Source organism: Trypanosoma rangeli (genome assembly GCF_003719475.1).
Source record: "Trypanosoma rangeli strain AM80 chromosome Unknown Tra_15.4_contig_00114, whole genome shotgun sequence".
Classification (NCBI taxonomy): domain Eukaryota; phylum Euglenozoa; class Kinetoplastea; order Trypanosomatida; family Trypanosomatidae; genus Trypanosoma; species Trypanosoma rangeli.
The window spans coordinates 33,493-44,246 of record NW_021705859.1 but is presented as its reverse complement, the minus strand read 5'-3'; the positions used below and the strand labels follow the sequence as shown (position 1 = coordinate 44,246).

The 10,754-nt window shown below is 56.7% G+C and overlaps 7 protein-coding genes across 7 annotated transcripts in view, besides 6 other annotated features; 1 reads left to right on the top strand and 6 right to left on the bottom strand.

Annotated features, from left to right (window-relative positions):
- The window catches only part of TraAM80_04089 (CAAX prenyl protease 2), a gene marked incomplete at both ends in the record, with an annotated part of 1,401 nt that extends 998 nt beyond the window's left edge, over window positions 1-403 (bottom strand). Inside the window, one exon of the mRNA XM_029381033.1 lies at window positions 1-403. This exon is cut by the window's left edge and continues 998 nt beyond it. Within this exon, the coding sequence (XP_029239126.1) occupies window positions 1-403 (403 nt within the window).
- A 28-nt stretch (window positions 404-431) lies between these two features.
- Window positions 432-473: a microsatellite.
- Window positions 474-644: 171 nt separating this feature from the next.
- Window positions 645-3,617, bottom strand: TraAM80_04088 (putative outer dynein arm docking complex; the record flags this gene model as incomplete). Its single annotated transcript, XM_029381032.1, has 1 exon — window positions 645-3,617. The coding sequence occupies one exon, from the start codon at window positions 3,615-3,617 to the stop codon at window positions 645-647; it is 2,973 nt and encodes a 990-aa protein (XP_029239125.1).
- Window positions 3,618-3,669: 52 nt separating this feature from the next.
- Window positions 3,670-3,693: a microsatellite.
- A 380-nt stretch (window positions 3,694-4,073) lies between these two features.
- TraAM80_04087 (putative nucleolar protein) lies at window positions 4,074-4,463 on the bottom strand (the record flags this gene model as incomplete). Its single annotated transcript, XM_029381031.1, has 1 exon — window positions 4,074-4,463. One exon carries the CDS (start codon window positions 4,461-4,463, stop codon window positions 4,074-4,076), a length of 390 nt encoding a protein of 129 aa, XP_029239124.1.
- Window positions 4,464-4,664: 201 nt separating this feature from the next.
- On the bottom strand, window positions 4,665-5,009 carry TraAM80_04086 (putative nucleolar protein; the record flags this gene model as incomplete). Its single annotated transcript, XM_029381030.1, has 1 exon — window positions 4,665-5,009. The coding sequence occupies one exon, from the start codon at window positions 5,007-5,009 to the stop codon at window positions 4,665-4,667; it is 345 nt and encodes a 114-aa protein (XP_029239123.1).
- Window positions 5,010-5,864: 855 nt separating this feature from the next.
- Window positions 5,865-6,953, bottom strand: TraAM80_04085 (uncharacterized protein; the record flags this gene model as incomplete). Its single annotated transcript, XM_029381029.1, has 1 exon — window positions 5,865-6,953. The coding sequence occupies one exon, from the start codon at window positions 6,951-6,953 to the stop codon at window positions 5,865-5,867; it is 1,089 nt and encodes a 362-aa protein (XP_029239122.1).
- Window positions 6,954-7,220: 267 nt separating this feature from the next.
- Window positions 7,221-7,251: a sequence feature (GA-rich).
- Window positions 7,251-7,269: a microsatellite.
- Window positions 7,270-7,383: 114 nt separating this feature from the next.
- TraAM80_04084 (uncharacterized protein) lies at window positions 7,384-8,070 on the top strand (the record flags this gene model as incomplete). The annotated part of the gene is made up of 1 exon (XM_029381028.1): window positions 7,384-8,070. The coding sequence occupies one exon, from the start codon at window positions 7,384-7,386 to the stop codon at window positions 8,068-8,070; it is 687 nt and encodes a 228-aa protein (XP_029239121.1).
- A 169-nt stretch (window positions 8,071-8,239) lies between these two features.
- Window positions 8,240-8,268: a microsatellite.
- Window positions 8,269-8,483: 215 nt separating this feature from the next.
- Window positions 8,484-8,501: a microsatellite.
- Window positions 8,502-8,692: 191 nt separating this feature from the next.
- On the bottom strand, window positions 8,693-10,390 carry TraAM80_04083 (putative serine/threonine protein kinase, putative,protein kinase; the record flags this gene model as incomplete). Its single annotated transcript, XM_029381027.1, has 1 exon — window positions 8,693-10,390. The coding sequence occupies one exon, from the start codon at window positions 10,388-10,390 to the stop codon at window positions 8,693-8,695; it is 1,698 nt and encodes a 565-aa protein (XP_029239120.1).
- Window positions 10,391-10,754: the final 364 nt, after the last annotated feature.

Here is a 10,754-nt window from a genome sequence, read left to right as displayed (position 1 = left end):
ACCATGTGGGAAACCGAACGCCCTCCACAAGCGGGCCGCTGAATAGCACCAACGTCGCCACGCCGGTCCCCGCAACCAGCGCCAGAGACTGGGAAATCGTGCGGTCACCGGGGAAAACGGCGTGGCGCAGGAGAACGCTACCCCAGAGCGGCTGGCAGGCGCCGGGCTGCCTGCGAAGAAGGCCCTCCAGTAGCAGCGCGCTCGCCCCCGTGGCGCCAACAAACGACACTGCGCGTCTTCGAATCGTCGACGCGTCATCGCGAACGACGCGGCAAGCCTCATCCATGGACGCCGCTTCGAGGTCTCTCACGCACCGGCGTGCGAATTGACGCTCCCTCGGCCACGCGTAGATGGAACCGACAAAGCCGCCGGAGAGAAGAGCACAAAGAGCAATGTCAGCCATGTTTTCCCTCCTTTTATCTTTCTTCTTCTGTGTGTGTGTGCGTGTGTGTGTGTGTGCGTGTGTGTGTGTGCCTGTGCTGCGCTTATCGTCTCTCTTTTGCCTCCTTGCCAGTGTGGACTCAATCCTCACCGACCCCGCAAAAAGACGACGCAATGGAATACGAAGAAAAACGGCAAACAAACAGGAACAACAACAACAAGTGATGGGACGCCACGGATCACACCTGTTTTCTTTTCCCTTTTCACAGAACCTCCTCAGCCAGCGCCAGTGCCACGCGAAAGGCGCCCGTTTCGTCTGTTTCCGCAAACATTTGTTGGAAGCATGCTGTGGTATTGAGTGGCCGCTCCGCCATGCACGTCGCACGAAGCCGCGTTGTCACAGGATTCTGATCGTCCGCAGTAAAGCGTTGTGCGATGCCGCTGCGGTGCCATACATCCCAGTTCATGGATGCTGCCCTCAAGGCGAGTTCCGTAGGATCCGCCTCCATCGCCAGCGGAGAGGCAAGCGTCGCGACGAGTTGCTCCACGGAGGTGCATGGCTCACCAGCAGGCGGCGGTGGTGCGCTGCTAGTCTTGTGGAACGCACCCAGCATACGCTCCGTCGCCAAAGCAGCGCACAGACACGTTTCGATTTCCCCAATCTCACGAATTGCAGTGCCGTAGGTGGTGCGAAGGCCCTCGCTGTCCAGCCGGGGGTCGTCGTCCCAGCGCATCGCATCTTTAAGGTGTCTCGCGATGGCGTCGTTCTTGCTTTGCGCATATGCCGCGATGGCCTGATTGTCCTCCACACAGCGATGTGAGAGGATACGATGCAGCGAATTCGTAAAGTTGGCGTGCACCGTCTCAAGGAGGAGACGCGCAGCGGAAAGGTCCCGCTCCATCCATCGAATAACAAGCCGCGCCTGCTCGTGGGGAACGAACGACTGGGCCATAATTTCCTCCGGAGAGCGCGGTGTAGCCTTCTCCCACAGTGGCCACCATATATTCTTCACCCACGCGTTCTCAGTGTCAGAGTGGCGCCGCATCCGCTCTGACAAGTAGGCATCGTCATCTGTCGCCACTGCGTCGGAGGAGGGCGGAATAAAGTCACGGGGGCTGTGCCACTGAACAAAATCCGGAAAACGCACCACACGCCCCTCATGGGCCCTGTTAAAATAGAGGAACGCACACATGTCATTAAACAACCCTTCACTCTGCATCCACGCACGAGTGTGCCGCCCTGCGGACGCTGTGCCGAGAGTCTGCAGCTCCTTTGCCTTCATCAGTATCACATCCGAAGTGCAGGGAGGGGTGGGAAGTGTCTTTGGCTCCAGCAAGGGCTCGCCATTGGTGATAAGGCGTTTCCCAGAGACAACAAATCCCTTCAGTGAAAGCTCGCCCTCGGCTGCAAGAGCCTCGCCCGCGTTGTGATCTGAAACTAACTCCCCCATGTCGTCATCCCAGCCATCAACGGGTTGTCCGGCCACGGCGGGTGAAGTGTCACCCAACATGCGCCTCGCACAATAGGACAGGAGCTGCAGTTTCTGAACCACTAATGGCAGTCCATGATCAATCTCCTCCACATCTGGAAGGCCAAGGGCGCGAATGAGTTCCAGTAGGGAGTGCCGTCTATCGCCCTTGCCTTCAAGTAGGCTTCCGAGCTGCTCCACAGCCAACAGCCATAGGGGAAGAACATCATCCAAACTGTGCACTCGATTGACACACGCGTGCGCAAAACGGCAAAGGAAGGATCCAGGAAAGTAAACACGACGAATGTCCATCTTGACCACCTGGCTGGGTGCCGCGTGCGTCGCCAGGCGCTCCACAAGTGCCTGCTGCTTTGTTGGGTCTATTGTGTGGCCAAAGAGAATGTCATGTACCACGTTGGAAAGATCATCCGAGCAGCGCTGCTCCTCTTGCACTTCCTCGTCTGCTAAAAGATGCTCCATCACGCGATACACGTACTCCGAAAGACCTTTGCATGCAGTGTGGTTTAACTCACACTCCTTCTTGGGGATCGCCACGGCGTGGATGACCAACTTGCCCTGCAACAGCATCCCCTCCGGGGCAAAGGGGCCAAGATTGGAGCTCCACCCCCCATCGTCGTGCACCTCGGTGTCGAGTAGCTGGTTCCACTGAAAGCAAAAGTCAATGCCACGTAAGGGGGGAGTGCCGGTGCCAAAGGGGAACGTCATTGGCCCTGCAGAGAGAACCATGGTTGCATTCTCAAGCTCCAGAACATCATTCCACAACAAGGTGGGGGCTGGCGCGTTGGCACATGCATGGGCGGCGGGTCCCGTCTGGGCATAATCATTCACCCAAAAGCGCCGAGGCACACTCAAGCGAAACGCTCGTTGCAAAGACACGCAAATACCGTCAAACACCTCTGTCTGAAGGCGACTCTGTGGTCCAATCTGAAGCTGAAACATGTCAAGCAGGTCCGAGACGCGGCGGCACCACTCCGGCGGCTGCGGGTAGGCGCTGCAGTGAAATCGACACCTCACCACAGGCTGGGCAACGAGCTGCAGCAGCGTCCAAGGCTCTGTTTGCCGGCGCGCTACGGCACCCACAACGACCGGCGGCGCCACCCCCTTGAAGGCTAACTGGTATTTGTCGCCCACAGCAACAAAGCATGGCGCCATCCCGTCGACGTAAAAGAACGGCGACGGGAGGCACGATGGATCACCATCAAAGCGCAAGGAAAGGGGTCCACGCAACGCGCGGCCCACCGCCGTTGTGAGAAGTGAGAGGTAAAACGACGACTCACTGGGGCGGCACGATGACACCATCGTGGTGCCCCGCGCCAGGAAAAATATTGGAAGCGCAAAAAAACGGGTTATTGGGTGTAGTTCCCGCTGCCGCTGCCCATCCTGGAGGCCGCTTTGCGCATGGATCTCCACAGCAATGCCCTCATCCGTTGCCACGCCCTCCTGCTGGCCGCCGCCGCCGCCTTCTGGAAGCATGAAAAAACTGCGCCCAAACACCATCTCCCCATCAATGCTGCCGCGCCGGCCTTTTGCCGCATGCGCAGAGTCCGTGCCTCTATTGTCCCTGCAGGAGTGCGGAGGATGCAGTGGATTCACCAGGAACCGCTGCAGCTCCTGCCGTGCACTAAACTCCTCAACGAGGTACCGTTCAATCTCCCCAACGACTCTTTCAAAGTGTGTGTTGCATGAGTAGTCCTCAATCTCGAGTGGAATTTCTTCCTCCGTTTCATCCCCGCCTTCATGGTTCATCTGGGCGCCGCACTACAGAGCCTCCAGGCACTCCTGTCCGGTCCGGTTTCGCCACACACACACACACACACACACAGTAGTCGAGCTGCTCTTTTTCCTCTGGGTCCTCCTTCACCGCTGGCAAGGCATAAACAACGGCAAGGGGCCCCCATGCCGAACAAGAGGAGGGTAAGCAGCAAGGTAGCACACACGAAAAAGAATAAACAGCATACAACAAAGGCAGTGACCAAAGTTAACAAAATACGCACACATGCATATGGCGAGTTCGCATCACGACGAGGAGTGAGGGAGAAAAAAATGGAACAACAAAAAAAAACAGTACTACCTTTCAACCATGGAATTTTCACCGTACAGCGAGCTGCAGGGAGTCAACTTCGCATCAACGGCAGCGAAACACCGCCAGAAAGAACCCAACCCCGTCTTTGTCGGCTGTAGTTGCAAGCCCCAGCATAAAGCCTAATTCCAGCAGTGGAGCCCTCCTTCCTTGGCGACGCCATGCTCTGCCAAGGAAGTCGGCGCCTGAAGAAGTTCATTGCGGCGCTGCGCCGTGTTGATCTCCTGCTGCAGCAAGAATCGACAACCATGGGCAAAGTTTGTTGAACCAAGTGAACACGGCCGCCGCTCATTGCCAGAGTTGACCCGTGGACGCTGCAGAAACGGATGGGTGTTGAGAGCCCACAGCACGTTAGCCTCGTTTTCGTCAAGCGTCACGGCGCAGGTGCTGTACACCAGCACAGACGTTCTCGTGCGCCGCAGCATTTTGACGCACGTGTCAAACAACTTTCGCTGGTAGTCTGCTGCCGCCCGTATGCTTGCTGGCGTGACCAGGTGCGGACCCAGCCCCATGCGCGTGCAAGGAGAGTCCAGCAGAATGCTGTGGAACTCACAATCCCTGCAGTGCCAGCCCCCTCAGCATGCAGCGCCCTCTGCACCTTTTTGACATCGTCACAGAAGGAACGCACCGCGTGGCTCACAAACGAAATCCCAAGCTGAGGCTCGAGGAGATCCACAAGTCACCTATACCGCGCCCACACCTTTGCCGTCGTTCTAGGGGAAGAAATCCGTCACTTGCGCCTCCTCCTGCAGTAAAGACAACAAAAGACTTATCTTACCCCCCGGTACGGCACAGGCATCTAAAAGCGACAATGACTGTTTGTCCTGGAAGTCGAAGCTGCGCAGCTGCCGCATAAGAAGTTCCACAGCCACCATGCTTGAATAATTCTGCAAGAAAAAGAGTCCAGTGCTTTCACACGTTCCAGCCGTTGTGAGGGTCTCCGCCGCTGCACCCAGCATGACCGCCAGACGCGCTTTGAAGGGCTGCGCCATCGGCGTCCACCGTGTTCGAACTGCAACGCCTCTTTGCAGGGCCTGACACATTTCCCGGCGGTCCATCACCACGGTGCCACGACCAACGCACACCAGCAGAGTCCTGCCTTCGGCTTCGCCGGTCGCCGAAGCGTTTGCCTCGGCGGTCTGCAAATAAGCACCGACACGCACCTCCCCCCGGCAGCGAAGGAGCCCACGAAGGCGACCACGCCTGGGGCAAACACGTCACTGCCTCGCAGAACGGCCTCGGCACAACCGACATCCACCAAAACTACAGGCAATGCTTTTCCTGCGGCGTCGCGAACTGTCCCCCCCCCCCCTCCACCTATTCCTCCCCCCCTTTCCTCTTAGAAACGATACTAAGGCAGTAAGACATGCCCCAGTCATGCAGGGTCCTGACGGTATGCGTCTCATGATGCTGCAACCTTGCAGCTGCAGCATGCGCCGGAGCCGCCATAAGTTACCAACCTTCCCCCACAAAACGTGCATTCGTGGCGCCTGGTGGAAGCGCAAAAAATGAAGCGTACGAAGGGCCAAATCCAAGCGGTGCAAACACCGTCGACTGAACGTAACCCCCTCGTTTCTGGAGCGGTGTAAACACGGGCGCTCGCGGCAAACATTCGGGGCGACATCATTAGCTGATACGCCCCCTCAGCGCCCCATTTACCTCTTCTTTGCTCGCCAGAGCAGCGGCGGCGGCGGTGGCAGAAAGAAAAAAACAACAAAAAAACCAACGGCAAAATAAATACATATTCTACGCACAGACACCTGCACTCCTCTCACCAAAGAGAAAAGCAGCAACAACACACATTCGCAGAAGCCGCGCCCATGCTTGCCAATAACACCGGCGGAAACAAACAGTTTGGAGGGGGGGGGGTTAGAAAAAAAAACCAAAGTGGGGCCCAGACGAGATAACCGCTGTCATGTGAAAAACCCTCGTGCACCCTCCGGCTCGTATCGATTCGTCTTCGCACAGAGAAAGTAGCGCCGCTCGTAAACCTCACCACGCAGCAGCGAGGCATCGGATTCATTGAAGTCACCAGCGACAGTGACTCCCTTGCATACGGCAGCCAGCGAAGGCACAATGGAACCTTTCGAGTCATCCGCCACGATAAAGCTGCTGTCGACCTCCTGCGCCGTTTGCGACTCCTTCCTCTCCATGTCTTCCACGGTTGCCAACACCGAATCGTTTGTCCGAAGTAACGCGCGCCCAGTTGCCTTCACAGACTCTTTGCCCCTTTTACCTTCTTCTGTCCACGTGACATTGGGGGGAGACGACTTCGGTTGGACACATGCAATAAAGCGCGTGCCCACTGCAGATGCGGGGGAAACCCTTACAGGGGAACTCATTGCAAGGCGAAGCTCCTCTGAGAAGCCGTGCAACGGTGCTTCCCTGGAGCCTGCGTTGTGGTCCACCAGCTCCACTTCCTCACGAGGCCGCTTTCTATGCACAGCGACAGTTTCCCCCTCCATGCGTGTTGGCGCCGTGGAAAACTGCTTTACACAAGCCCAGAAAGCTGGTTCCTCTCGCAGGGTCAGGCACACTGCCCATTCCACCTCATGCTGTTGAACCGCCTGCCGCATGTATTCAACGACGGCATCGCCCATGAGGTCCAGTAGTCTCGCAAAACGTTTGGTTTCAAGGCGGCGTGCCAAATGCGACAATTCATGCGCCATAGCTTTTCCCACGTGTGAAAGTTCCTCCGTCTCACACAAGATGTCCGCAATCCGCTTGAACGACATCGCCGCCGTTTCGGACGTGATGAGAAGCTCTGGCGCGGTGCGAAGAACATGCCTCGCGCAGTACGTGTTGATAGCGCCCCGCAGCCCCGACGTGAAAGTTTGCTCCTTCGTGACGAGCCAACGAATGGCGTCTTCGTACGCCGCAACAAAGGCGTCGGCGACGCGGCAGCAGCCGGCGTCTTTACGAACCAGGTCACCATGGATGAGGTCAATGAAAAGCTCAAGGAGCTGCAGGGAGTGACACCGCCAAGCATCTTCACTCTCCATGTAGTAAGGCACGCCGGACCACACAGTTCGCCTGCCTTTTGCCCGCCTCCCTCTCTCACACACACACTCTTCTTTTCGTCTGTCTGTTTATATCGGTGGTGCCGCGCGTGTGCCTACCTCCACCGCCCTGCCTTCCTTCGGTGTTTGCAACTATACACGCTGACCCCGCAGCAGCAGTGGCAGCAGGAGTGAGAGGCAAAGAAGGGGGAGAGACGGTAGACTTCGCATATGTAGCACCACCGATGTGGTTCTCTGCACGTTGTTCGCCTCTTTCACTGGTTCTCTCTCTCTCTCTCTCACACACACACACACACACGCTTGAGGGAGGATGCGCGGCGGGGGTTAAATTATGCCGGTGCATATCAAACTTCATCCACATCAATCAGTGTAGGCGTCAATATGCCTCAGGCTTTTCAAGGGCGTGGACCGCATGTGCAATCAACACCTTGGCCCACAGCGCCGCCTTCGCCACAGCGTGTCCCTTGCATACCTACCAAACGTCTACATCACGTGGCAGAGACGCAGCGCCACTCGCCGATTCCTCTCGGTGACCGGCTCAAGCGACACGGCAATCGCTTCGGCTCCGTATGCCACTACGGCCTCGTTGCCGCCACCGCACTGCACCTCCCACTCGCCGTACTGCGCAGGCGCACCCAAAGCATTACTAGTGTTGTGGCAGCAGGGCCACTACAGTAAGGCACTGCGACGCCTGGCCCGCGGAGCGCCAACAGTTTCACGCTTCAGACACACGCCAGCGCGAGGTAAAGGCGGTTACAGTCACCTCCACACGCATCAACCAAGCTTGGCAGCAGAACATGCAATGTGTAAAGCAACTCATCCAATGTGTCGCTTGCAACTTCGCAGCGCATGTGCACCGTTGGCAGCAAGACGGGCACCTCAAGCGCACGTGTCAGACACGGAGCCCCGCCCTGCGGCGCCCGCAGCGTCGCCGCACTGCCGTGAGGCGACATGGCAAGTGGCTCCCGCGGCACGGCGTCTCACACACGCCGGCAGGCGGTGTGCGCCACTTACCTCAGCACCCGCCCGTCCACCATGCCCTCTTCACCACTATCCACCAACCGTCAACCCCGCCCTCTCTTTCTCTTTTACATGTTAATTACTTGTGCCAAACGGTCGTTTTTCCCTCCCCGCGCGCACGCGGGTCGCCAAACAACGAATAAGGGAAGAGAAGAAGACAGCCATCCGAAAAAAAAACAAAAAAGGCATCGCCATGCGGCGCGGTTCGCACGCAGCTGCACGCAGGCCCTGCAAGCCAGCCGTGCCCCCCGCCTCCGCCTCCGCCTCCGCCTCCGCCACCACTACCACAGAAAGAGAGGTAGAGAAAAAAGACGTAGTCGTCAGATGAATGCGACAATACGCAAAAGAAAAAAAATCATACACGCACCACAAGGAAGTCTCCCTCGCACACAAACAAAAGCAACAAAAAAAACGAGGGGACGTGCTGGAGTGGGGGAAACAAAAACAAGAAAGCACAGAGGCATAGAAACCAATAAACGAACACCTTGGTTCATATATATATATATATATCTCACTGTGTGTTTGCCCATATTGGCGGAGCACCAACGTTAGCGTAAAGAACCCTGTCTCCAAGAATGCAGCCCCCCCATATAGTAAACGACAAAAAACGCCTGAATTATCCACGCATTTCGCTTCCAGAAGCTTGGGAAGTACTAAAAACTTGAATCAAAAACGCGGCGTAAACGTCAACACACGTTACTTCATTCGTAGACAATTTTGACGTAATCCGTCTGCACGGCTCGATCCACCATAGTCACTCTTCTTCCTTTGTAAACCCCACGCGCCCCAGTAGACGTAATATTATACCTCGACTCCATCGTTTTGTACTGCAGCATTAGCGGCACTTCCACCACTGGTGATTGTGGCTGCTGCAACACCTCTTCCTCATCATTATCGTGCGGAACGGTCCAAGCGTTGGATCGTGCAGTACGGGAGTCATGGACTCCATGGTGTAGATGAATTGAGTGTCCTGCAGTATCCCGCTTCCTTCCACGCAACGAGTGTGGCTTTCTGGCGGTAGCAACTGCGGCTGTGGGAAGAATATCCGTGAAATGGCGTGCCTTCTCAAAGCTGCGCAAAATCGTTTGCACGACGGTGGAGTTCAGCAACTCGTTACAGGTGGGACGTTTCTCTGGATTGCGATGCAGCATGGCACGAATGAGTTCTATCATCTCCGGAGGCCGGACAAACGGGGCAGCCTCCTCTACGCTTAACACCACCGCTCCGTTGGGCAGACGCGCCGGCAGTGTCCCGTTACAGGCAAGGTAGTGCAGAATCATCCCCAGCGACCACACATCCGACGCCTTGGTGTGTGTGTGGATGTACGCCCCACTATTCTCCACGGCACACTCAAAGAGTTCGGGGGCCATGTACTCCACAGTCCCCGTCCCACCCGTCCGCTCGTACGACAGCTCACCGAGGAGGGTGGCGGTTCCAAAGTCACTGACAAGGACCCGTGGGGGTTTCTCAGGCGCTCCTGTAAGAAGCAGATTCTGCGGCTTGAGGTCGCGATGCAGAATATTCTTTTTGTGCAGGTGAACGATTCCAACCAGGGCGGAGAGGAAAAAGTACCAGACGGCAATCGTCGGCAGCGCTGTGCCGTGCCGTTCAAGATACGAGTCCAGCGACCCCAAGGTGGCGTATTCCATGAGAATAAATAGACACCGCACGGGTGGACCAAAGTCGGCTAGCTGCGCAACATCAACCCAACTGTGGTTGTACTCCACGACGTTGGGGTGCTGCTTGACCTCCTCCAGGATGCGGACCTCACGCAGTACCTTCTGCAGATACTCCACATTGTCGCCAACGGGAATCTTCTTCAACGCAAAGTACCCGAGCGCGACACCCTCCATGACGTGCTGGCAGAGGTACACCCCACCAAACGTTCCATTGCCAAGCTTTTGAATTTCCCTAAAGTAGTGTTTGTAGTACCCACCATGGTCACTAACACCTTCCCCGCCAACATTCACCTCCTCCCCTCTCATGGACTCAGCCACGCTGGCATTCACTCCGTCGGGCAAATCAGTCGCTTCTTCCTCTTCCTCCTCGCTGCCAGCGTGTACCACTCGCTTGCTCCGTAGATTGGAGGACATCCAGCCCTGCCGCGAGGCACCGGAGGGTTTCGTTTCCTGCCGCTGCTGCTGTTGCTGACCCAGGGAGGGACTATCGCATATAGAAAGATGCCGCGCGTTTCCCTGAACCAGCGCCCTAAAGTACTGCGGGGAAAAACGACGCTCAGCAGGAGACAGTGACAAGCTGTCCGTAGGACCCGCGTTCAGCGGGCGGTGGCAGGTTGGGCAGACCCCAGAATGCGCCAAAGCCTCGTACGGTGACGGGCTTCGCTGTGCCACCTGCAGCTCTGAGTGCAGAGGAACAATGGCGAGCTCCCCGCACACCATCGGGGAATACCTTTCTGGCATATCCGCGAGATCACCGCCTGCAAAGACGCTTGCATTGTCCTCCAGTGTGACTAATGATTTCAGTTTTTTTTCGCATCTGCAGACGGATCCTGCCACCCCTTTTTTGGCTCTTCTTCCTGCTCCTACTCACTCCTTATGCGCCAACAAAAAGCAGGCAGACGGGGTGAAGAAGACACGCAATACGACAGAGAAAGGGTCAAAGCGTCAGAGTTGCAACAACAACGACATAAAAAAAGAGGCGTAGTCCGGCGGCTCTTCCTTCTTACTCAGACAGACACCTTCGGCGTGGAGGACGAAGAAAGGCAGATGTGTATGCATCCCAGATAACCCGTAAAGAAATTAG